Consider the following 26,749-nt stretch of genomic DNA (forward strand, 5'->3'; position numbering starts at 1 on the left):
ATACAGGTAACTGAATTGAAAACTTCAAAGTGAAGATGAGGCAAATGAATCAGTGTTCAAAGGAAACAAGGAGAAGGAACCATGTCTCATTGAGATGACTAGGAATACTTTCTTGGAACTGTTGAGATGCAATAATTATTTCAGGGCATGGACACAACAGGCCCAGAAGACAGATTAGGACACTCAGGATGGAAGGGGTCATGCTCTAAATGGGTATGTTGTGGCCAGGGAAGTCGATAAGGTGGTCAAGGAAGGGTGCAGGCAGAATGTCTAGTGAATTGAGAGACAAGGGTGATTCCTGGGGTGGGTGTGATCTTATGCATAGAGTGGTATTGATGATTATCTTTTACTGAACTGGAGATGCCCACTTATCTTCATATATTATGCATGTTGTTCATAAAACACTTAACATCAACTTTTTACAGGGAACAGTGAAATGTGGACCCTGCTGCTCATGCTATGGAGCCTGAGAGCAGGACGGGTATTTGTCAAACTGTGAATGTCTTCAGTGATTTGAAATTAATGGCATGTTGTCTTTCCTTTGCCCTCCAGATTTCAAAAACAACAAAAGCATACAGCCAAATGTTGGAAAATTACTCTAGTGTCACTGAATTTTATCTCCTTGGCTTCCCTGGCTCTAAAGAACTACACAATATTCTATTTGCCACCTTCTTTTTCTTCTACTCTGTGACATTAATTGGAAACATGGTCATCATCTTGACAGTCTGTGTTGATAAACATCTTCAGTCTCCCATGTATTTCTTCCTGGGTCACCTCTCTGTCCTAGAGATCCTGACCACATCTGTGGCCATCCCTCTGATGCTCTGGGGTCTGCTTCTTCCTGGGATGCAGGCAGTATCTTTGAGTGCCTGTTGTGTACAACTGTATTTGTACCTGTCTTTGGGAATGTCGGAGTTGTTATTAATAGTAGCGATGGCTGTGGACCGTTACGTGGCTGTCTGTAACCCTCTGTGGTACAACATCATTATGAACAGCCACACCTGTCTCTGGGTGGTAATTGTGTCTTGGGTATTTGGCTTCCTGTTTGAAATCTGGCCAGTCTATGCCACGTTTCATCTTAGTTTCTGCAAATCAAATGTGCTAGACCATTTTTACTGTGACCGAGGGCAACTGCTCAAACTATCCTGTGATAACAGTCTTTTCACAGAGTTTATTCTGTTTTTAATGGCTGTTTTCATTATTGTTGGTTGGATGATCCCTACAATTGTCTCCTACACCTGCATCGTATCCACCATCCTCAAGATCCCCTCAGGCTCTGGCCGCAGGAAAGCCTTCTCTACCTGTGTCTCCCACTTCACCTTTGTTGTCATTGGCTACGGCAGCTGCTTGTTCCTCTTTGTGAAACCCAAGCAAACGCAGGCTGCTGAGTACAACAGGGTAGCATCACTGATGGTTTTAGTGGTGAACCCTTTTCTGAACCCTTTTATCTTCACCCTCCGGGATGACAAATTCATAGAGGCCTTTCGAAATGTTATGAAACGCTGCTATCAACTCCTGAAGGATTAGCTGTGTCCTGAGGATGGACTCATTACCTTGGGCCTGAGTAAGATGAAAGCACAGATTAAAATCTGAAATAATCATTTTCATCTGCAAACTGTTTGTGATCTACAAGGCAACTTTTAAATACTGACATTGCTTCAGTTGATAAGTGAGTCATTCCTATATGGTAGACTGTTATTTTTTAAGTGCTTATATTCATTAATACATATTACTGCAGTTAAAATGCTTCTCACAAAATAAATTTAAGAACTGTAAATACGCAAGTTATTAAAAAACACTGAGTTGTTTGAAAGGGAAAAGCATTCAAAATGTTGTTCATTGTCTTACAGCTGACCTAAATGTTTGATTCTAGGTGCTGGGTCATTCTCACCTATATTGTTCTGTGATTTTCTGGTTTCCTCACTGCTGGAAGTTCCCTATATTACTTCCATGAACAATACCAAGTCCAACTTCAGGGATCAACATTATTGAGGCTTCTGCTCCAAGGTTCAACAGTGACAGTGACTTCCTATAAATTATCTCGACTGGCAATTGTATTCATCCTCTCCTGGCACTTACTTTCCTCCTTCCTCTCTGTAGCTCTCTTTCTGTGGTTCCAGGTCTTTAATTCATTTCTGGGTTCTTCTTTTCCTTTCCCCCTCACACACCCCAAGTTTACCACACTATTTTCCAGCTTCCCACAAATTTGTCCTTCTCCCTTCTCTCCAGCATTGCCATTCTCATCATTCCTCTAATCAGCACCCTGCTTCCTAACTGATCCCCTGTTTCTTATGTTATTAGCATAATTTTATCAGCATCTTTTTTACAACATCTTTGTAATAACAAAATATTGATAACTAATATCAATAGTGACTGGTTAAATAAATTATGTTTCATCTGTATAATAAAATATCTAGCTATAGAAAGATTAAAGAAGCTCTTTCTTAAGTGGTTAGAAACAACCTTTGGTCTATATTGTTAAGTGAGAAAAGTAAGGTACACTGAATTTATTATTCATCCTTTTGTGTTAGGAAGGAATAGAAATGCATATAGATTCATATCTGCTTATATTTTCATATGGGCACCATCAGAAAAATCTAATAGGTGGTTTCTGGTGGGATTATAGTAGTGAGGATTGGCAGATAGAATGAGGAGGGGATCAAGACTTTTCACTCTATACCCTTCAATATTCTTGTTATTATTTTCGTAACCCTACATATGTATGCCTATGAAAAAGTTAATAATTGCATTTCTCTTATGTCTTAAGACATGTACTAATTCAATTTCTCAACCTTTTATGGGTGCACATATTTGTGTAAGTATGCCCCCCAATTGGAATTGTATATTTTAAATGTGTGAGCTTTATGGTATGTGAATTATATCTTTGTAAAGTTGGCAAAAAATTGTATGTTAGATGGTGGAAAAGTACTATGAAGAAAAGTAAAATAGGAATGAAAGGAACTGTTTGGAGAATGCTGAAATTTTAAATAAGGTTGTTAGGAAAAGTTTGAAAGAGGTGAAGTAATGAGTCATGTAGACATTAGTTAAAGAACATTCCAGGTATGCAAACAATAAGCAGAGAGAACCCAGGGAAGGCATAAGCAACATGCTGGAATGGAATAAGACAAGATGAGTAAGAGAAAATGAAATCAGAGAGGTAATTGAGATTTAGATCATGTAGAGCCGTGTAAGTCTTTTAAAGACATTTGCTTTTTTTCGGAGTGAAGGGGAAAACTATTGCAGGGTATTGAAGAATAGTGACAGAATCTGCCTATTATTTTAACAAGATTATTCTGACTCCTGGGCAGGCAATCGATTGAAGGACAGTAAGAAAGAAGGAGGGAGATCCATTAACTTTTGCTGTATAAGTCACACACACAAATCTCCAATGATTACAATGATGCTTTTGTTTTCATGCATTTGGGTTTCAGCTTATCAAGGCTCGGCTTAGCTGGTGGCTCTGCTAATCAGGAGGGCTTATCTATGAGTCTAAGAATTGGATGGTAGTCAGGTGGTTTATGGCTGGCTCTCTATTGATGTTGCAACTGGGGTATCTTTCCTCTTTCTGGGCCCAGCAGACTCACCTGGGCATGTTTTTCCTATAATGATGACAGAACACAAGAAAGCCCAGCTGAAAACACTAGCGGCCTCTTAGGACCTGGCCTCAGATCTGGCATACTGAATCTTCAGTCCCATTGTATTGTTCACAGCCGGTTACACGGAAAAAATTCCAGAATCAAGGTGTGGATAATATGCTGCTGGAGGACATGAGGCCAGGCAGAGGTTTACCAAGATGTCCTTAATGTTTCTCTTGGCTTGACTAAACTTAAACTGGGCTTATTCCTGACTGTAGGCCCCTGGCATTTGCATTAGAACACTTGCAATTATAAAACCTTTTTCTGTTCCTTTGAGATGTAAACTTTTAAAAAACCCTGCTGCCAGTTTTACATCCCAAGGAGGATTTTCTTGGGACTTGGGAGCCGTACCTTTGAAACATAATCCTCAAGGAAGAAAGTGCCCTTTTTCCCAGTCTCTGTGGGAGGGGATGAGCCTGACTTTGATGGATACCAGAGAGCAAGCAGAGCTGGACTCATCACAGAAAAACACCTTTTACAGACTTAGGAAAACTCAGTGTGCTCACCATTTCCTATTGATCAACATCTCCCAGCTGAAGGGCCTCAGTACTTTTCCAGTAGTTCATTTCTATAGTTGAAAATTCTTCTACTCTTTGAGTGAAGAGAAGTGCAGGCATGGGTTCCCTTTCCTGGTTTGATAACCTTGAATAGTCTTCTTTGCCTGTTTAACATTGTCCAGGACAAGTTTTGCTTTGACAGGGATGAAGAGGCTGAATATTTTAAATGATTGTCTAATTAGCCATAGAGACCTTTACAATAACCTAGGCAACAGGTGATAATCATTTGGATCAAGGTGATGGCAGTAAAGTCTGTTTTTAAAGACTATATTTTATACATAACTAACCTAATATAATATCATCTTATTTGCATTAATCTATAGACAACAGCATTTGTTTGGATTTGATATGAAAAAAGAGATGAGTTAGTGACTATACATTTTTGGGGGGCACGTCTGAAAAACTAGAAGGATAAAATTGTATTAACTGAGGTGAAATTCTGTTGACTGAGATGGTACCATGGAATGAGCCAGTTTGGGGGGAATATCAAGAGCTCAGTTAACGAACAAATTAAGTGTGAGATGTCTAATATTAAATGTCTAAGAGAACATACTGAGGAGACAGACGTAAAACCCTGGAGTTCAGGGAACTTCAGGATGGATACATAAATTTGAGAGTGAATGTTCAGTTCAGTTCAGTTCAGTTGCTCAGTCATGTCTGACTCTTTGCTACCCCACGGACTGCAGCATACCAGGCTTCCCTGTCCATCACCAATTCCAGGAGTTTGCTCAAACTCATGTCCATTGAGTCAGTGATGCCATCCAACCATTTCATTCTCTGTTGTCCCCTTCTCCTGCCTTCAGTGTTGCCCAGTCTTTTCCAATGAATCAGTTCTTCACATCAGGTGGCCAAAGTAATGGAATTTCAGTTTCAACATCAGTCCTTCCAATGAATATTCAGGACTGATTTCCTTTAGGATGGACTGGTTTGATCTCCTTGTTGTCCAACGTACTCTCAAGAGTCTTCTCCAGCACCACAGTTCAAAAGCATCAATTCTTCAGTGAACCCAGGGATTGAACCCAGGTCTCTGCATTGCAGGTGAATTCTTTAAAAGCTGAGCCTCAAGGGAAGTCTAAGAATTCTAGAGTGGGTAGCCTTTCCCTTCTCTGGTGGATCTTCCTGATCCAGGAATTGAACTGGGGTCTCCTGCATTGCAGGTGGATTCTTTACTAACTGAGCTATCAGGGAAGCCCAAGAGTGAGTGTAGGTGGTATTTAAAGCTATGAGAATAACTGATTGACCAAGGGATGAAGCACAGATAAAGAGAATAATAATGCCTATGACTGGGCCCTGAGTTTTCAGTATTTAGGGACCAACTAATGAATAGGAGTCAGTGAGGGAGACTGGGTAATGGGCAGCACAATGGGAGGTAAACTAGAAGAGTGATGTCTTGATATACTATGTCATATGGTCCTGAGAGGTCAAGTAAGATGGCCACTGGATTTCACTATGTGTAGGTTATTGATAACCTCACAAGAGAAGTTCTTATAATACTTTCTTGATAGCTCTAAAACTCAGGGAACATCATAAAAATCTTCTGTATCTTCAGCTTCTTCTTTGAATGTTACATGGGTCTTTGGGCTGTACTTGAAACGTACTTCCTCTAAGGACCCTGTGCACCCAGAGGTCCCCTGAAGCAATGTGTACATAGAAAAAGACCTTGCATGTGTCAAGGGTGGGAATGCCTTGTAAATGAAGCATTGTGATTGATTCAGTTCTCTGTACCCGCAGTTGAAAGACATTGACCATAAACTGTAGCTTTAGAGATATTCAAATACCTCTGCTGCCTCAGACTCAAGGCTAATAGTGAAGATGATCTGAAGGAAGCTTGAGGGCCCATTGAAGGAGACTTTGGTGAGTCCTAAATCACCACGTCAGTCAGAGGTGAGGGGAAAGTAGAGGCCAGCTAAGACTTCTCCTGCATTGTTACTTGGTCTGTGCTGCAAGAAACTCAGCGGGTGAAGTAGGACTAACCGGAAGACAAAGGCTTCTGGGAGTGGGGGTTGGCAACAGGGACAATGGGCAAAGGCTGCCTATACCTGATGTCTTCAGTCATCCAGCTATCCATGTTGATTTGTCAACATTGAGGATAAGAGGGTCAATGGCTTTAGTCATGGGACCCGTAGGTCACACAGAGAGGAAGAGGAATTTGTGTGTAAGCCAGACACAAGGAAAGCATGGCATTGATGTCCAGGGGGCCACAGGAATTTTGAGCCACCTCTCCCTGAACTCTTTTTCTTTTCTTTTTATTCCCATATTGTAAAGGAGTAAACAGATTCTGAGAAATGGTGTCTTGCCTACATTCAGCTTCTTGCAAATTAAAGAACCACTTCTCAGATGAAGATCTCAACTTCAAATCTTCCGCAATGTGTATCCCTCATTGTGTATTGCTGTTGAAATACACACAGAGTATGGATATTATTTCATATATATCTAAAAGAGTTTTGTGAGCCAGGTATTACTGCTCCATGTTATGGGTAAGGGGATCAAGGCACAGAAAGAGTAAGAAATCTGTATGGATTCACATATCATATTGGATGCACAATCAAAACTCTAGTCCAATAGTTTATTAAATTTCCATTGCTTAAAACAAACAAACAAACAATACCACTGCTTCCCAATAAGGCTGCAGTTACTTACCCTTCTATTGATTCAGCAACCCTCCCCCCATTCTCCAGTGAAAGTGAAAGTCACTCAGTCATGTCTGGCTCTTTGGGACCCCATGGACTGTAGCCTGCCAGGCTCCTCTGTCCATGGAATTCTTCAGGCAAGAATACTGGAGCGGGTTGCCATTTCCTTCTCCAGGGAATCTTCCTGACCCAGGGACTGAACCTGGTTCTCGTACATTGCAGGTGGATTCTTTACTGTCTGAGCCGCCAGGGAAGCCCAATCTCTAGTAATGAACTTAAACCAGAGTCCACATATTTGCTCCCAGCTCCCCTCACCAAGAGCCCCATCCCAGCTCCTTGTGGTTAGAACTTGTGCGGAAGTACCGCCTCATCTTGGGGAAAAATTGAGCCGGCCATCAGTGTCTACATTTCCTGACTATAAAAGCCTGCAACTTATTCTGTCATAAAACAGGAAGTGTGGCAACCTTAGTTCTCACTTTGCCAAACAGAAGGGTTGTGGTTTCCCTTTTGCTGTCTGAATCCTGGGCTCACTTTAGCTCAGAATTCTGTTCATTCTTTCCTTTACAACACTTTCAACCTCCCCCTTCCTTCCCTGTAGCACTTGCTTGTCACTGACACCATCAGAGAGATTGTATCTCCATTGAGTTCTAATATCATTCCAACATCCACTCCCATCTGGATGCAAATTGTTGGGCTGGCCAAGCATTCGTTTGGGATAAACCCTGAATGAAAACTTTTTGGCCAGCCCAATGCTTCTAATAACCTCCTTCAAGCAAGTTCTAACACATAATGTGTTAATCTCATTTTTAAACATTGTAAGTGGCCATGCTAATTAACCCCAAATAGGGAAGCCTAGGAATATAGAACCAGAGCTTAGTGTTGTAATAAAATATAAAACTGTCATCAATTTAATTTGACATACAAAAAGTGACGTTCACAATCATTGTAGTACATTTTTATTAGACATAAATGGTGAGCTCTTTACTTGGGTGACTATAATTTCTAGTAGTTTTATGCAAACTTCCCTTATGGCTTCAGTCAGTCAGTTCAGTCACTCAGTCATGTCCGACTCTTTGCGACCCCATGGACTGCAGCATGCCAGGCTTCCCTGTCCATCACCAACTCCCAGAGCTTGCTCAAACTCATGTCCATTGAGTCAGTGATGCCAACCATCTCATCCTCTGTCGTCCCCTTCTCCTCCTGCCTTCAATCTTTCCCAGCATCAGGGTCTTTTCCAATGAGTCTGATCTTATGGCTTAATTCTTGTTAAATTAAAACACAAACATATTTCTTTTCTCTTTTATACGTACTGAGGAGGGTCTGTAGTTGATGTCTTCCTGCAAGTACAGAGGACAGACTGGATGCCCACAAGACTTGTCTACCTTTTTCTGGCCTTTCTTTCAGTATGGCCAAATGAACTCTTTTTCCTCCTGCAAATGGTTTTCCTGTGTCCCTGGTGTTCCCTTTCTACAAAATGCCCACAACTTGCCTCCACCCAATGTCTCCTTGAGCAGTCCTCCTCTTTTTCTACTCTGTGGTCAGCTGGACCAGTCCTGGGTCAGTGTGGTATCAACCAGTGCTGGCGTCTTTGGGGTCATTGTATTGTACCTGGTAGCACGATCTCTCTAGAACTGCAGGCAGGAATATATTATGACTACTGGGACCCAAGGAACTATACCAAATTCTTAATATATAGTTAACAAACACAGTCAGGTCATCAAAATCCATTAAAATGGAGATTCAGGCCAAGACCAAGGAAATATTTAGCTTATTTCTTTAGGACTTTGCTGAAGAACAGAGATTCAGTTCTCTGAAGTGTGGTCATCTTGGGTGTTAGGTAGTCTTCAGAGAGGTTTCCTAGCAGATTCCTGCCCTGCCCACCCCCCTCTCCATTCCCATGAACAGTGCTGTCTCTGGTCCTAGCTTAGCTCACAAGACCATTCCTAGGCCTGGCCTCAAAGCAGATTGAAGAGGGCCTCTGCTGTCCCTCCCCAGGCAGGCTGGAGGGCATGAGAACAGGGGTCTCTTGGGAACAAAATTGAGCTCCAGAAGCTGAGTTTATCCCTCTTCCACCTTTGCTATCCTTTAAATAACGTTCACACCTGCTCAGTCTGAAGTTTCTCCCTGGTAGTATGGTCATGTGCTCTGAGGACAAAACAAAGCCTGTTGATCAGTCAGAAATTCTTGGTTCTATCTTTGTACCAACCCAGTTGTCTCCATCAAACAGTCTGTCTCCTGGTGATATTAATAGTATCCAGTCCCCCAAAGTGGAGTGCAGAAGCTGATTTCCTCCAATAGCCTAGGACCTCTACTAGTAGACAGATGGATAAAGAGATCATTTGATCAGTTGACCCGTGTAGATCGAAAGCCATGGGTCTGACTTTCTCAGGAAATAGGGTCTCGGGGAGTTGCTGACACAGAATGAGGAGTTGGCCTCAGCTGTGTGTTTGCAAGTATGTTTGTGGAGGGCCTGGTGCTTTAGCACTGAGGAGCTATTAGGGGGTTCTCCAGTGACCTGTGGAAGACAGACGTAGGAATTTAATGTTCTGTATCTCCCGGATCAGTCCCAATTGCCAATATGCTCTTTTGCTGTCTCTGTAGTATATTTGTTGTTCTTGTCAGAGGCCACAGAGAGCTGCATCATCGGGCCTTCTTCTCGCAGATCCAGCGGTAGGTGATGTTACATGAAACAGCGTCATATGTCTTTGTTAGACCTATGGTCACACAGTGGAAATTCTGACCCTGATTGGTAACGCTAGTTGGGAAAAGAAAGCATAGTTAAGGCCTGTCATTTCAGCTCTGCCTTTTCCTGGTTCTGGTACGCCCTCAGCATCCCCATGGAGAAGGAAATGGCAACCCACTCCAGTATTCTTGCCTAGAGAATCCCGTGGACAGAGGAGCCTGGCGGGCTGCTGTCCATAGCATCGCACAGAGTCGGATACGACTGAAGCGCCTTAGCATGCATGCATGCATAGGAGAAGGAAATGGCAACCCACTCCAGTGTTCTTGGCTGGAGAATCCCAGGGACAGAGGAGCCTGGTGGGCTGCCGTCTATGGGTTGCACAGAGTTGGACACAACTGAAGCAACTTAGCAGCAGCAGCAGCATCCCCAAATCCAGCTCAAAAACTGATGCTTTCCTGTCAGCTCTCCTGTGAGTTTTTACGGACTCGTTATCTTGGATTAACTCACTCTGTTTGGTTAGAAACACTTCATGGGTTGTTTGTCCCTTTTTCTCCCAGACATAATGTTTTAGTGCTGGAGGTCCTATGTTTTCAATAGGAGGCCCAAGAGGAGAAGGAAGAAGGAGATTTCTCTTCCTTTCCTGGACACCAGCTGGCTTTGTGAAAAACTTGGTTGGTCTTTTCACACCTCTTTTAACTGTCTTTCAGTCTGACTGGAAAGAGTCTGGTTTCATGGGAAGGACATAAGTTTTGGAGCCAAGTGGATGCAGGTCGAACTGTAGCTCTACCACACCCTGGCTTTGTGATATTCAACACATTTCTAAGCCTCAGTTCATCTGTCTGTTAAATGGGAATCAATAAAGGCTTTTCCTTGTAGCATCATTGTGAATACTGCCAGGAATGACATGTAAAGTGCTTAGCAAGGGCCTTGCATTTAGTAGACACTGAATGAATGTTCACTTACTCCTTTCTGCGAGCGGCTGGTTACAGTCTGGGGAACTGACTTGCTTTCTATCTGACTCACCATTTTCATAGGTCTGCTGGGAATGTCATGTTCCTCACCATGGCTATGGCCATGGAATGATACATAGGACATAGCTCTTGGGAGTTAAAGTTTAATAGCTTTAAGGCATAGACAAATTGTTTATAGTAACATTTCCTTAGATAGAGAAACCATCTCCGGGGAACTTGTAAGAACTTAGTTAAAAAACTGTGATCTCTGGGTTAAAAGATACTTATGAGATATATATCAAACATGATATGTATGGGGATTTGTTTGGATTTTGATTTGAACAAAATAATTTGTTGAATGAACAGTCCTCTCTACTCAGAAATATTTTATATTTTCCATAATAAAAAATTTACCCCAAAAATGTGTCTCTGGGGATAAGTGGGTTGGAATAAAGGAGAGGGAGAGAACAGGCAGCTAAGTCTCAGCCTTTGTGCTGTTCCAGGGCAAACCCACTGAGTCTCTGGTCTAGTCTCTAGAAGCAGCTAAGATCCCAGAAAAATGTGAGATGTTCACGTACTTGCCATTAAACGCAGCGTTGTTGATCCAGCGCCACGTCTTCTCTACAGGCTGGTATAATAAGCCAATAAAATACTTCTCAGCACCAGTTATGTCCTGGAGAAATTTCTAGAAATTAAAGAGATAAGACAGTCAGCAAAAAGTTCTTTCCTGCTGCTTCCTTTCTGCCAATGGACTCATGATTATATCTGTCTGGGAACAAGTAAAGGACTCCAGGGCTGGCTATCCCTGGCACTGCCCATCAGCCCTAGAGACGTGATTCTCATTTTACCCAGAGCATCAAAATCATGTGGAGGTCTTGTTAACACACAGACTGCTGAGCTCCGGTTTAGTAAGTGTGGTGGAAGGGACCAAGAATTTGCATACCTAATAAATTCCCGGGTGATGCTGATGCTTTGAAAATGAAGGAGGAGGGTACTATACCATCTAAAAAAGGGTAATTTCAACTACACATTTCTTTGATCTACTCTGCATAGGATTGTTTTCATTGCCAGAAGTTTTACATTCCAAATAAGACTGGATCATCTTGGAGAAGGAAATGACAACCCACTCCAGTATTCTTGCCTGGAGAATCCCAGGGATGGAGGAGGCTGGTGGGCTGCCATCTATGGGGTTGCACAGAGTCGGACATGACTGAAGTGACTTAGCAGCAGCAGCAGCAGCAAGACTGGATCAAGTAAATTCCTTGAATACTCGGCAAGGGAAAAACAGGGAGATTTGAAAGTGTGTTGCCAAAGCAGATAATGCCACAAGAAATAATCAGTTGCCAACAAAGGTCTGTCCAGTCAAGGCTATGGTTTTTCCAGTAGTCATGTATGGATGTGAGAATTGGACTATAAAGAAAGCTGAGCACTGAAGAATTGATGCTTTTGAACTGTAGTGTTGGAGAAGACTTTTGAGAGTCCCTTGGGCTGCAAGGAGATCCAACCAGTCTATCCTAAAGAAGATCAGTCCTGAGTGTTCATTGGAAGGACTGATGTTGAAGCTGAAACTCCAATACTTTGGCTACCTGATGCGACTCATTGGAAAAGACCCTGATGCTGGGAAAGATTGAAGGCAGGAAGAGAAGGGGACGACAGAGGATGAGATGGTTGGATGGCATCACTGACTCAATGGACATGAGTTTGGGTAAACTCTGGGAGTTGGTGATGGACAGGGAGGCCTGCCGTGCTGCAATCCACGAGGTTGCAAAGAGTCAGACATGAATGAACAACTGAATTGAACTGAACTGATTTGAGTGCCTGCTAAAATGACAGTGACCTTAGACATCTTACTTTCTGCATTAAATTAATGGGTCACAAATCATTCTGGCCAGAAACCTGGGAGTCCCCTGGACTCTCCTGTATTCTTCACATTCCTCCCATTATCAGTGACTATCCAAGTCTTCTTAAATATTCTCTCCATCCCCCTGGTTACTGCCTTTATTCCTCCTTTCCTAATATTTTTCTTCCCTGAAGTACTTCATTATTTTTAAAACTTGATTACCAGATTTACTCATTAGTAAACTTTTTTTTTGAGTATCTGTTGTGTGCCAGGCATTGTATTAGGTTGGAGATACAGAAATACATTTGATTCTTTTAAAAAAAAATTATGATTTAAAATGGGTTGGCAAAATATGGGCAGTGGGTCAAATTCAGACTGGAGCAAAATTTTATAAACAAGGTTTTAATGGAACAAGCCGTGGCAATTTGTTACATATTGTGTATAGCTGCTTTTGAACTATGATGGCACTATTAAGTAGTTGTGACAGAGAACATATGACCTGAAAAGTGTAAAATATATACCATCTGTGTTTTTAAAAAATGTCTGCTGACCCATGGTCTGAAACAAGGGTTCTTAACCCTTCTGTCTCTTGCTGGAAGCAGGGATGGTTTCTACAGGGATCTATAAAACCACTGGAATTTTATTCACAATATTGTGCTTATGTAATGTTTCTGGAAAGAGATGAATAGATTTCACCACCATTTCTAAAACATCAGTTATCCCAACATGTTGACAATCCACAGATCTAATAAGAGAAGATAGATGAGTTGACCAGCATAGAAGGGTATCCCAGGTATAGTGCTTTTAGGAAATATGTATTAGATATGGACCAGGAGGGCTTCCCTCATGGCTCAGAGGTAAAGAATCCACCAGCAATGCAGGAGCCACAGGAGATGCGGGTTGGATCCTTGTGTCAGGAAGATCCCCTGGAGGAGGGCATGGCAACCCACTCCAGTATTCTTGCCTAGAGAATCCCATGGACAGAGGAGCCTGGTGGGCTACAGTCCATGGGGTTTCATAGAGTCAGATGTGACTGAAGCAACTTAGCACGCAGCCATGCCCAGGGAGAAAGGAGGAAGTGAATAATTATGGGATTTCGGAGTCTATATAAAGACTGTAGATGAGGTAATACGTGAGATGGATTTGGGGAGATAGCTATTGTAAGGCAAGTGCTAGGAGCGGGGTGTGTGTGTGGCGGGGGGTGGGGTGGGGGTAGTGGTCAGGATTGAACTTTCTGGAAAAGGAAGTATTAGATCACAGGCAGACTGCAGAGTGTGCGTGCATGCTCAGTCACTTCAGTTGTGTCCGACTTTTTGTGACCCCATGGACCGTAGCCGGTCAGGCTCCTCTGTCCATTGGATTCTCCAGGCAAGAATACTGGAGTAGGTTTCCATTTCCTCCTTCAGGGGATCTTCCCAACCCAGGGATGAAGCCCGCTCCTCTTAGTTTCCTGCATTGGCAGGCAGGCTCTTTACCACTAGCGCCATAGGCTGGAGCATCTGTGGAACTACAAGATGCTAAATTCGGTTGGTGCAGACACAGGATTGGAGAGAAGGCAGAGGCTGGACCATACAAGGCTTACATGTCATGCTAGGAAAACCGGACTTTAACTCACTTCATTTTGGAAGAATGGCACAGAGAGTTTAGAGCCTTAGACCAGTTAGTAGGTCAGATCTGTGGAGGATAGGTAAGAAGTGGCAAAACTAGGGGCAAGGAGAGAAATTAGAAGAATCCCAAAGAAATCCAGGGGAGAGCTGAATGATTTGCTGTGAAGATAGCAGGGAAGGAACTTGGTTAGCAGATAATTTAGAGGGGAAACGAAAAGGCAAAGTCCAAGAAAACTGTCGGTGTTCCATTTCGGTTGACATGATGACTCACCAGTATTTGGGATACAAGAGGAGGAGCAGTTGGGGTAAAACTTGATTTAGTTTTAAGCATGGTATGTTTGTGGTGGTTTTGAGACATCAAAGTAGAATGTGATTCACTGTCTGGTCTAGGAAAGGGAACTGAAGATACGGATATGAGAGTCATTGGCAAGCCATTGACGTGATGAGCTTTTTTTTGGGGTTAGCATGAGTGTAAGTGGCAGAGAATGCCAAGGATGGCTTTTGAAATGTATCAACCCTTAAGGGGTTAGTAGAGGAAAAGAGGTTATGGACGTCCTTTCCCATTCCCCTCTTCTTTCCTTTTTCTCTTTTCTGCCCTCTGTCTTGCTCTTGGTTTTCTACTTCAAGGCATTTTCCATTCCCACTTGGGTCCGTAGCCCTAGAGGAGCTGTATCATCATGATCCCTGCTCACTGTTGGGCACCTACTACTGAGATTCACAGAGACGCTGTCATAAACTCTTCACCACCACAGGGCTTTTTAGAAGAAGGGTGAAGGGAAGAGCGGAAAGCAGCAGAATACTGTGTGGAGCACAATGTCTAGTGCTCAGCAAGTACGTGGGGTTTGAAGGAGAGGCAACTGTAAACTAAAACTATGGCCTAAAATTCAGTTGCTCGGTCGTATCTGACTCTTTGCAACTCCCTGGACTATAGCCCACCAGGCTCCTCTGTCCATGGGGCTTCTCCAGGCAAGAATACTGGAGTGGGTTGCTATTTCCTCCTCCAGGGGATCTTCTCAACCCAGGGATTGAACCCGCATCTCTTGCGTCTGTCTCCTGCACCAGTAGGCAGACTCTTTACCACTAGCACCCCCTGGGAAGCCCTAAAATTGATTAGAGTGTGGGTTTTGGACTTAGAGAGATCTCAATTCAATTCCGTGTGCTGTCATTTACTAGGTGTATGACCTTGATCAAATTATTTCCCTGTGCCCTAGTTTTTTATATTTTAATTTTATTCTATTTATTTGAGCATGAAAATTCACTTCTTAAAATCTAATTTTTATTGGAGTATAGGTGCTTTCCTAGTGTTCCCATATATAAAATATAAAGAACTATAGAAAGAACAACCCCTCAGAATTGTTATTATGATAAAAAGAGATAATAAAGCTTTTTACATAGTGTGAGCTATTTTTACTCTCATAATTGCACACCGCAATCCCAATACTATGATCCCATTCTTTGTTTTGCATATTACTAATTTTGTTATTTAAAAACTTCCTTACTTATTAGGCTGATTGGGATCAAATATTAACAGCTCATGTCTGTGAAGAGTTCCATAGTTTTAAAAGCTTTATACACATTGGCTCATTTAGTCATTCCCTGTATTTTAAATGTCCTGGCCCCTCCCCAACACCCTGATCATGGGAGAGACCATAGAGTGTGGATTTCATTAGCTCAAATGGGCCTGAGGAACACACCCCACTGCTACTGAGAAGAGCCTCCCGCCCCGTCTCCATCCCACCCCCACCCATTCCCTGCTCCGCAAATCAAATTGCCCCACCAACTCAACTCCACCCAGTGAGGCTGGTGAAGGGATGCTGCTTTTCTGTACCATTCCATGGGCTCACCAGTTTCTCTGGCGTGTTGACGATGGCCAACGTGGATCCTTTTACTTTGCAAAAGTTCATGCTCTTGTTCCAAGGCAATTCCGATTTGGACAAGAAAAAACATCTTCCTTGATGAAAATCCCACCCCTTGGGGCAGACTACAGGAATCCAAGAAAAGAGAGGATGAGATTAGTGGGGTTTTGGGTATGCATCTTGGGAGCAAATCACAAGACAGTAGGAAGTGGGTTTCTTTAGAATTATTATATCAATACAATTCTCTTCAATCCAGGAAGAAATTTCATCCACTTTGACCCTAGTTTCCCTGTCTGTAATATGAAGGGAATGATGATAAGGTCACTATGGCCCCATTGGGTCAAACAGTTTCATAAGAAAGGAGACAATGGGAAAAGTATCTAAGAATTCACTGCCTAAGAACCTGGAGGTGGAGCGGGTTATAAGCACGCGCTGTACCTGTTCCATAGCTCTCTGTTGGAGTGAAGCTGACAGTGCCATTCCCCAAAATCTGCGGAACTGAAATGCAAAGAAAACCTGAAGATAGCTGGATGATGGATGTGACACACAAATGTCACAGCAGATGTCCAGAATGGACAGTGGAATTAATAAGGGACTCTTTGCCACTCTGTGTTGGAATTTTTCAGATTTTTTTCTTTGGAACGTCCATCCAACTACTACTATTATTTGACCTGTCTCAGGTCCTATTTTATGTCTTCTTTTTGGTGTCTCATATATACCTTTGATGGGTTTCCCAGGTGGCTCTAGTGGTAAAGAACCTGCCTGATAATGCAGGAGACATAGAGATGCGAGTTCGATCCCTGGATTTGGGAGATGCCCTGGAGGAGGGCATGGCAACCCACTCCAGTATAATTGCCTAGAGAATCCCCATGGACAGAGGAGCCTGGTGGGCTACAAACCATAGGGTTGCAAAGGGTCGGATACAACTGAAGTGACTTAGCACACACACATATACTTTTGACAGTGTGAGATGCCAAGAAAAAGAGCAGGAGAAAGGAAGAGGAATAGATGCATTTAGTACCAGAAAGGAAACCTCCCTGTTCTTTCTCATCTGTACCTTTTACAGTGTTTTCCCCAAAGAGCTGTCTGGAGCGCTCCCTCTCCAGGCTCCACATAGCACCTTTGCTGCTCTCCCCACTGCTGGGTGTGCCTTAAACCCTATGTGAAAACCCATGGTCCTGATGGGCAGCTCTTGACTCTCTCTCATCAGCAATTATCAGCTCTAAGGACTGTGCTAACTGGAACAAGATTCAGAACTAGAGGATGTTGGCAGACAAGGAGGCAGATGGACATTCCAGAGGTTTCTCTTTCGATGTTTGGCTATGCCACATGACATGTGGGATCTTATTTCCTTGACCAGGGGTTGAATCCATGCCCCCCCGCAGTGGAAGCACAGAGTCTTAACCACTGGACTGCCAGGGGAGTCCCCAGAGATTTCCTGTGGGCAGAGAAGAGTCCATTCATCTCTTTAAACACAAAAGGAGAATCAGTAGGCCTCCAAGAGGAGGCCTCATTATTTTTGGGGAACACTGGCTGTCGGAGTGGGTGGTTACAGTGGCTCCAGAGGTTGATCAGACTTTTCCTGGACCAGTTGTTTGTCCATGGTGGTTGAAGACCAGTTTAGTTTACCCAGGTGCCAATTAGCTACTTACAATCATATATAAAATGTGCACGTTAGCATTCACTTTTTATTTTAGTCCCCTATTCAAAGGCTCTTTGTAATATAGCATAACCTGGATTTCATTAGAAATGACTTGGGGTTTATAACTGAACAGAACTGTATACATATTTCATGAGCATTTCCTCCTTTTGGCTCACTGTACTTACTGGGTGCCTCGGTTGCTACAAAGATGAAGAAGAAATTATCTTTCTGATAAAGATGTGGCTAGTAATAGGTTTGTATTAAGAGCAAGTGAGAAGGAGATCCTTGGAAAAGCTTCAAAAGGAGGTGGGGTTCATAAAGAGAGCCGTGCCTGACATGTTTTTATCCCCATAGCTTCTGGCATTGGACTTTGTGTTTTATAGAATGATAGTTGACTAATTTCTCCTGTTTTCAGTCTCCTTCTGTGTTTGGTCTAGCATATTGCTTGGCACCAAAAAAAGGTACTGAATATAATTTTTGATGATTTTTGTGGGGCATGGGTTTATTTAAACAATTCTTTAAATGACAGGGTTTATAAAGTACTTTCATATCACATTACACTAGTTATACACAAATCATCCTCATTCCCAAAAGGAAAACAGGATCTGAAATGTCATCAACTCTAGTCTTGGTTTCTCATCTCTAAAAGTAAGAAAATTAATTAGAAGATCTTTGTTTTTCTGGGTGTGCTGCATTTATTTTACTTTTCCAGCTTTATGGAGATATCACTGACACATAACATTGTATAAGTTTGAATATACAACATGGTGATCTAATACATGTACTTATTGCAAAATTATCAACACAGTAAGGTCAGTTAACTCCTCCATCACCTCGCAAAATCATCTTTTTTGTGTGTGTCATGAGAACATTGAGCATCTACTCTTCTAGCAACTTCCTTGCATACAATACACTGTTATTACTTACAGTCACTATGTTGTACATAGGAGTTTTGGAACTCATTCATCTTATAACAATTAGCAGCTCTTGACAAACTCATTCTACAGAAGAATGTCTAGGGGAAGGAGGCTTTGAGAAAGGTCTTTAAGACTTAAGCACAGAAGAACCTGGAGGGGGGAGAGGAGGTTATTTTCATGTACATTACCTGTTCCAGAGCTCTCTGTGGGAATGAAGATGGCATTATGTTCGCCAAAAATCTGTGGGACTGCAAAGAAAATCAGCGGTTGACTCAGCCCCAAAGGTGGCTGTGCAGTGAGTGTTATAGATAGACGTTACTGTGGGGCTGGTGGGACATAACGCCTGTCCGTGGGACAGGCTGAGTTCTCTGACTCGGGTCAGCCAAGGTGGGCCTGGGTTTCCTGTGGATATATTCACTCCTTCTCATCCTGCTGTCTTATGTGGTGGAAACTGCACCTCGAGATTGGGCCATATGGTCGATACCTCTTACCCAACTGTTGCCTCCAAATCACATTTCCTTCCTCATTTATCTTCCCCACAGGCTTCTGAGGCTGGAGAAGATTTTACTTGCTGCAACTGTGGTAAAATCTTTTGATATGAGGCCTCTTTTTCTGAACATTTGGATGAATTAGGCTCTGTGTACATAAAGGAAAATATCTTGCCCAGTAAAACCCCATTAACCTTTAAGTAGCTCTAAGTGGCACTAGTGATAAAGGACATACCTGCTAATGCAAGAGACTTAGAAGACCTGGGTTCGATTCCTGGGTTGGAAAGATCCCCTGGAGGAGGGCATTGGAGAGGCAACCCACTCCAATATTCTTGCCTGGAGAATCCCCACGGAGAGAGGAGCTTGGTGGGCTACAGTCCATGGGGTCGCAAAGAGTCAGACACAACTGAAGCGACTTAGCACGCCCCACAGCTTATCACGGGGTTGGACTGGAGCTGTATTTTCAAATTAGAAACTATAACAAGCACTGCAGAGTATTTCAGCTCAGATTACCCAGCGAATGCTCTAGTGGCAAAAATTTTGTGTGGGAGTCTAATCATCAGACACTGCTCTGTTTTGTGTCTCCAAGGTAGACCAAGGAACCCTGCCCATTGTGTGTGTGTCTGGGAATGAGAAGGGCAGTCAATTGCCCTCAGCTGGAAAGTCTTGAGCATTTAACCTTTATATTCAACCCTGCATCCTAGGGAAAGGGTCAAGAACAGTACAATCTGAGTTGCGGTAAGAGGTTGATCAGATACTCACAATAAAGCAGAAATAAGGTCATTCCAACAATTTTAAGCACCACTACGATAAGCCCAGAGATTATCATGTGCCAATTCATGATGCAGGAGATGAGGAGGCCTGTGGGCATGAGAGCACAATATCACCATTGGAATCTGGGACAAGGCTTCTTTCCAGCAGGGAATGTGCCTGACTCTCAGAGCAACCCTTAGGGGCTGTGAAGCCTGGCTTGACATTGATAGGCGCAAGGAGAAGACCCAGCAGACAGGGAGGAGCTTGTGTTCCTTGGGAACCTTTGAACCTGATGTGCTGCCTCTCCTCTGCCATCCCTAGCTCTCGGCTTCAATCCTGTTCCCATCTGCAGCTCTTAAACTGTCTGGTGAATAAACCCTCTCCTGGACTTTGAGAACCCTTAACCTTGAAATGATCCTTGCTCCCCGGGCCTTTCATTTGTAGTCTTGGCCATACAGTCTAAGCTCTCAGAAGTCGTAATCTTCAAAAAACTATGCCAGGAGTCCGACAGACAGGACAAGTGTCCCTGCGGTCCTTTGCGTGGGAGCAGAGCCAACAATCTGTATAGAGAGGACAGGCAGAGACTCACCTGGTGTCTCCCTGGAAGGCTGGGCTGGTCTGCAGGTGGGGATCTTTCCCAGTGGCCTTGTGCCTGGTGTGGCGGGTAGAGGCCCCTCCAGCGAGAACAGGCTCCTTGTGTGTGAGCAGTGTCCTTCCTTCCTTACATCATCTCTGTCTCACCAGCATCCCTGAGCAAACACTTCTTCCTGTTCAGTGTTCTTGGCAAAGGGAGTGGGAGGGGCTAGGAGGGGAAGGGAGTAACTTCTGAAAGAGGAAGGTCATCGCCAAAGGGGTTCTCATAGAGGGGAATGATCGTAGGATTATTTAGGAAATGGAACATCTTAACACCGACTTGTTCTCTGTGTCTGAATCTCCCTGAAGTAAAGTGGAAAGAAAATGTAGTAAAATGTTAACAGATACGAGTCTGGGCGAAGAGTGTCTATGAATTATTTATTTGGACTTTCCTTACAGCATGTCTGCAAATCTGAAATTGTCAAAACAAAAAATTTTAAGAAAAGAAATTCATCTGAAGTCACTGCTTTTAATAAGGAGGTCCTCATATGTCCCACTGGTTCCATAACTGCAACCTGGCTCTCTGCTCAGTCCCCTTTATCATGGACTCCTCCTCTCTGGTCCCACCCAACAGCTCACCTCCCTGGCCTTATACCTCAAGAAGCTGATGACTATTCAGTATTTCATGAGCATGGTGCTCTGCTGGATACAGGGGGTCTGGTGGGGGTGAATAATACTGAAGTCTTACTATCAAGGATATATTACATTTGAAGTTTTCCTTTTATTATACTTTTCCTACTGTAAAGGCTATGTGTACTCATTGGGGCTTCCCTGATGGCTCGGATGGTAAGGAATCTGCCTGCAGTGCAGGAGGCCCGGGCTCGATCCCTGGGTTAGGAACATCCCCTAGATAAGGGAATGGCAGCCCACTCCAGTATTCTTACCTGGAGAATGCCATGGACAGAAGGGCCTAGTGGGCTACAGTCCATGGGATCATAAAGAGTCAGACACGACTGAGTGACAAACACACACTAATTACAAAAAATGGTTAAAGGAACTTTCCTGGTGGTCCAGTGGCTAAGACCCTGTGCTCCCAATGCACAGGGCCCGGGTTTGATCCCTGGTCAGGGAGCTGGATTCTGCATGTTACAACTAAAGAACTCACCTGCCCCAATGAAGGTCAAAGAACCTGCTTGCCCCAACTAAGACCCGGTGCAGCCAAATAAATAAATATTTTTAAAAAGTGGTTAGAAAATACTGGCAAGGAACATTGAGAAAATAATGTTCATAAAATTTTACATTTAGCAATAGTTGCTGTTAACATCTCTGGGTGTGTATACTTTATAGATGAGCAGGTAGATAAGAAGATAGATAAGTAGATAGATAGATACTGGGTCGTTTAGAAAACTGGGATCATACTGTATATATTATTTGTAATCTGGGCAATATAGGTTAAACTCACACTGTATTACAGGTATCTCTTCAAGTCAAAATATAGATTTTTGATGATATATTATTATTATTGCATATACACTTATATGATTTATTCAATGATTGGACCACTGTAATTCTTCTAGTAAAGTGTATCTTCTGACTAGTTTCATTTTTCACTGAGATGGTCCACAGATAACCCAGTGTGGACATACCCTGGAGTGTATTATTTACCATCCTCTGCTAAAACAGGGCTTCCCTTGTGGCTGAGCAGTAAAGAATCCACCCACAATGCAGAAGACCTGGGTTCAAGCCCTGGGCTGGGAAGTTCCCCTGGAGAGGGAAAAGGCTACCCACTCCAGCATTCTGGCCTGGAGAATTCCCTGGACTGTATAGTCCACAGGGTCGCAAATAGTCGGACATGACTGAGCGACTTTCACTCACTGCTAAAACACGTTCATTCTCTTAAGTTCCTTATCTCCGGATGGGAAGACCATCTATTCAGTTGCCCATAGCTTTACATTAGGGTGTTATCCTTGGCTTCTCTCTCTTCCCTCCTTCCCATCCAATCAAACACTAAGTCACGATGATTCTCTTGGAGCTTCTCAACCTGTCTTCTCCTCCACTTCCTCAATGCTACCTTGTCCCCAGTCTCCACCTGCTCCCTCCTTGATCTTCTCAGCAATGTCTAAAGAAACCTCTGTGCATCATCTTGCTTTAACAATTCTCCACTCTTCAGCAAGAATAATCTTTCTAAAATGCAGACTTGACCCTATCATTCCTGTGATGAAATACTTTAGTTACTTTCCATTGCTCTTAGGATAATCTGAAGAGTTGGAGCCTGAAGGTGAGGGGCAGCTCTTGAACCAGGAGAGGGGAGGATTTGGAGCCTGTGGAGAGACGGTCAGGTTCCAGAACAGAGATCCCAGGGAGATGCTCACACTTGGCTTTCACATTGTGCAGTGGCTCATTGAATAAATTAGAGGTTCTGCTGCTGAGGACAGTTATCCAATTGGGTAGGGAGGACATGACTTCATTTCTGTCAAGCTGTCACAGCATCAGGCAGAAGAAACACTGTGTTCAGTGATCAGACTTTCTGCTCAGGTTGTTTGTAGCCTGGAAGAACAGAACCAGAGAAAATAAAATACTTCCCCTATCTTCCTTCATTAGATCTTACAATATTTAACACTTCCAATATCTATCTAGTTCCATCACATATTTGAATGTTGGGGAAAGCTCCCTAACTTCCTACTTCAAAGTTTAATGTGTAGCAAAAAAATCAATGGATGTGTGAGAATATAATAACTCAAAATAAGGTGAGCATTATGAAAAAAAGATCCAGTGACTGTCTGAAATAAAGTCACTGTTGCTCCTGTTCAGTCACTAAGTTGTGTCCAGCTCTTTGTGACCCCACGGACTAAAGCACGCCAGGCTTCCCTGTCCTCCACTTTCTCCCACAGTTCGCTCAAGTTTATGTCCATTGAGTTGGTGATAAGACATAGGAAATGTTGGAAAGCATCTCACTTACGTTTTCATTCAGAGTTTAGAGAACACTGAAAAGAAAATCACTTAATATAATGAAATTAATAAACAAATGCCAAATGCAGTAAACATGATTAAAGGAGAAAGAAAGAGAGGTGTGATGTCAGATCTAGCAGATCAGGTACATATGTTGTGGTCTGCAAAAGAGAAAACATGAAAACTGAATAAACAGCAGCAATAATCAAAGAAATTGTGGGAGAAAATATAATCAGAAAAGCTGAAAGTTAGGCAAAATCAGTGAAAATAGATTCAAACCTGCATAATTCTGGTGATTTCTTTAAATTAAAAAAAAATAAGTAAAATGTATTCTAGAGGCTTCTAGATAGGAAAACCTAAGAAAGAAGTAAAATACTATTTTTCATATTTTTGTTCAAGAATTCGAGGTCCCAGAAAACCTTAAATCAATATTTAAGGTTCTGAACATTGTGATTTAGGAACTAATAATATGTCAAGTGCAATAAAGAATTTAACTTATAATTAATTACTCATGGGTTCCACCCACCCCCCACTCTCTCCATACCAGGAGCTCTTGGAGCCTCTCTGTGGTCCCCAGACATGGGCACAACCAATAGGAAGCTTAGTAGCATGCAAGTGTCTATCCTCCTCTATAGTTTGGAAATTCAGCAGCTTTCAGAACTCTGCAGTACTATACTGTGGTGTATACTAGTCCAGCATTGCATTCATTTTTTTAAAAAATTAATTTTTACTGGAGTAGTTTTACGATGTTGTGTTAATTTCTACTGTACGGCAAAGTGAATCAGTGACACATACATGTATATCCCCTACTCAGCATTACAACAAAATTCTGAGTTATTCAACCTAAATAGCACCTTCTTAGGAGTTTATCTCAGGGTTCTTTCTCTCGGTTCCTTATTTCTTTTCTGCTCAAACAGAAAAATGCTCTCTCATATCCCATTAAGGAGAGGCTGCAAATTGGTAGCAGAGATTGCAAACTGGGGGCTCCCAGATTGCAGCGATATTTTGTTTGATAAGCAGAATGCAATTTGAATGAACATTTTGAAGTTTTAGAGATCTCTATAGCCACCTAAGTATTGAGAAGATCCAACCCTGCTGAGATTATGTTCCCTCGGGGCAGCGGTTGGCTCGGTAGAGGGTGAGGGCTCACTCCTCTGCACCTAGTCTTCATCTCATTGGGAGGAGTCCAGTTACCCGCTATTGTCATGCTCAAGTAGCTGTTTGTTCCCGCCCCCCCCCGCCCCCCAGAGTAGAGCAAGTGTTGTTTAAAGTCATTTCTCTATTGAAAGAGGGAAAACAAAAGGAAGAATGAAGAATCTACATGCTTTCAGAAAAATGGGAGAGAATATGTTTCCTTTTTGTGAAAAGTAAACAGTATTTTATGTGTCTTGCCCAAGAATAAAACTGGAGACACTTATGAAACCAATTAAGGAACAACTGCTCTATAGAAAAGACACATGATGAAAACTCAATTAACAAGAAGAACTAGAATTTCCACAGTTGATTTCTAAATGCAAACAAAATAGGTTTCCCAAATGGCTTTGTGAAAAAGTGGCCATAAAATCCTTTACAGATGACAGATTTCTGAAAGATTGTCTATGGAGTGAAGGCGACATTATGTGGCTTAAACAGAATCAGACATTCATGAATATATTATAGTCAGGAATACTGTCACTTAGAATATTGGCTGAGAACTCGCTGGAAAGTGAAAGTCGCTCAGTCGTGCTATACAGTTCATGAGTTCTCCAGGCCAGAATACTGGAGTGGGTAGCCTTTCCCTCCTGCAGCAGATCTTCCCCACCCAGGGATCGAACCCAGGTCTTCCACATTGCAGGCAGATTCTTTACCAGCTGAGTCACCAGGGAAACCCTAGAATACTGGAGTGGGTAATCTATCCCTTCTCCAGGGGATCTTCCCAAGCCAGGAATCCAGCTGGGGTCTCCTGCGTTGCAGGCGGATCCTTTACCAACTAAGCTAGAACTTCCTGGAAAGGAATTAAATAATCTGTGGTGTGTTATAATTGCCGTGGATGAAGCAAGGGTATAAATAATAATTCCAAGTAGCTAGCTATATTTACTCGTGGTATTGATTGAAAACTTAATGCAGACAATGAATTTATTAAAACGGCACTGTTGATGTCTACAACATCAAGAAATGATCTGTGTACTAAGAAAAACTTTGACGTTTTTCTGTAGAAAGGTCCAGTTAGTAAGCATGACTAGGGGTATACTCTGTGATGGTATGTGTTAAAGCCAGACTTATTACTTAATTCAAACCGCTGTGGCAACATTTCACAATGGCACGGAACTGAAGCCTACTCACCACATCATTTGTCAGGAAACACACCGTGCTAAAATATTCATGGATGTGGTCACTAAAGCTGTGTGCCAGACACTCTAGAAAGGTCTAGAACTACACAAAACCAGGGTTTTGCATGAGTTCAAGCTATTCATAACACAATAGTCCATTGTACTCCATGCATCTACTAAGCACATTGAAAATTAAACAAAGAAACACATACACTGACATTTAAAATATACCGTATTTCATTGACTTGGAGAAGCACGTTGCTTTCCACATGACATTTCTGGATTTAAGATGTATTGTAGTCAATGATAAAAAAGCATTGCTTAACTGGTAGCTTTGAATTTTTCTTCCTTAGTGGTGTGTAAAATAAGGATGTATCCTAAAACTGATGCCATTTTACACTTTGTGAAATATGATAAGAAAATACCACAAATTTAAGCCATTAAAGTTTTTAACTTTGATAAAATAGATAAATCATCACACAATACGTCAAAATTGACTCAAGAGAAAAAAACCTGAAGTGTCTTTGCTAACAGATGGTCTTAAGATTTTGGAAAATTGTAAAGCATAAACTGCAAGAAAATATTTTTTAAATGTGGCAATTTCTGTGTTTAGATTGAAATGGAAATCATTTTTGAGGAACACAATTCCTTTGCTTTAAAAAACTTTTTAATTGACCAGATACACAGTTGTAAAGGTAAGACCTACATATTTTGTGTTTTTAGCTGGTGCAAACAGTGAATTAACTGCGTTAGAGGTATACATTAAGCCACAAATTTCATCATTTTGTTGGGTGGTGGATATTGTATGTAATTCTGCTAAAGATAAGTCTCAGAGATCTTTCTCCCTCCTTTTGAGTGGAGAAGCGCATCTTTCCTTTACCTATTTTTATAATGTTGTGGTTTATAAACAAGCAGTTTACAAACTCAAAAACCTCTAGGTTCTTGACAATGAATATAATGTGTGAAGTTAATCAGGCATAAGACAAACACTTGCCAGAACTATATGAAACTTTTAATTTTTACTCAGCTGAATACATAACACAAATACATGATACTGGCGATGATATTTTAAATTCATTGAAAAAATACAAATTGAACATTAAAATATTTAATTGCTATATCTTTGGAACTAAAAACATAATACTTTTTCTTTTGTGGATTGCGTTTTCAAGTTAACATTGTGCATTGAGATGTAAGGTACAGAATTTATCCTTGAATCCTTTTAACTAGGAGTCATATTTAACTGCATTCTGCTTCATACATGGAAAATAGTTCTTTCAAGGTATAGATTCTTCTAAATATGAATAGAACATTTGTCCAATAATTTTGAAATTGGAGAACATATAATGAAAATTAATTT

General features: G+C 42.1%; 2 protein-coding genes across 5 annotated transcripts; one reads left to right on the forward strand and one right to left on the reverse strand.

The window, feature by feature from the left end:
• Positions 1–582: 582 nt before the first annotated feature.
• Positions 583–1,527, forward strand: LOC122674895 (putative olfactory receptor 9A1). The gene has a single exon (XM_043873508.1). It carries the CDS (start codon positions 583–585, stop codon positions 1,525–1,527), a length of 945 nt encoding a protein of 314 aa, XP_043729443.1.
• Positions 1,528–6,744: 5,217 nt separating this feature from the next.
• On the reverse strand, positions 6,745–20,269 carry CLEC5A (C-type lectin domain containing 5A). Of its 4 annotated transcripts, none has more exons than XM_043873412.1 (7): positions 20,148–20,269; positions 19,568–19,666; positions 18,506–18,565; positions 16,197–16,256; positions 15,747–15,883; positions 11,034–11,140; positions 6,745–9,536 (listed from the first exon to the last, which is right to left on the reverse strand). In XM_043873412.1, the coding sequence occupies exons 2-7, from the start codon at positions 19,644–19,646 to the stop codon at positions 9,518–9,520; spliced, it is 462 nt and encodes a 153-aa protein (XP_043729347.1). In that variant the 5' UTR covers positions 19,647–19,666; positions 20,148–20,269; the 3' UTR covers positions 6,745–9,517. The 4 variants fall into 4 exon arrangements, with proteins under 4 accessions (XP_043729347.1, XP_043729344.1, XP_043729345.1 ...); XM_043873409.1 differs by having other exon boundaries at positions 6,745–9,577; XM_043873410.1 differs by lacking the exon at positions 18,506–18,565 and having other exon boundaries at positions 6,745–9,577.
• Positions 20,270–26,749: the final 6,480 nt, after the last annotated feature.

Source organism: Cervus elaphus, chromosome 18, assembly GCF_910594005.1.
Source record: "Cervus elaphus chromosome 18, mCerEla1.1, whole genome shotgun sequence".
In the NCBI taxonomy this organism is placed as follows: Eukaryota; Metazoa; Chordata; class Mammalia; order Artiodactyla; family Cervidae; genus Cervus; species Cervus elaphus.

What these genes read in the sequence shown, in the direction of transcription:
- CLEC5A (XM_043873409.1), bottom strand. Translation starts at nt 19,646, where the DNA reads ATGAATTGGCACATGATAATCTCTGGGCTTATCGTAGTGGTGCTTAAA. An exon ending in AACAGAGAGCTATGGAACAG is followed by an intron (nt 15,884 to 16,196) that starts GTACAGCGCGTG and finishes GGATTCCTGTAG; the next exon opens with TCTGCCCCAAGGGGTGGGAT. An exon ending in AACGCTGCGTTTAATGGCAA is followed by an intron (nt 9,578 to 11,033) that starts GTACGTGAACAT and finishes TTTCCCAACTAG; the next exon opens with CGTTACCAATCAGGGTCAGA.
- LOC122674895 (XM_043873508.1), top strand. Translation starts at nt 583, where the DNA reads ATGTTGGAAAATTACTCTAGTGTCACTGAATTTTATCTCCTTGGCTTC.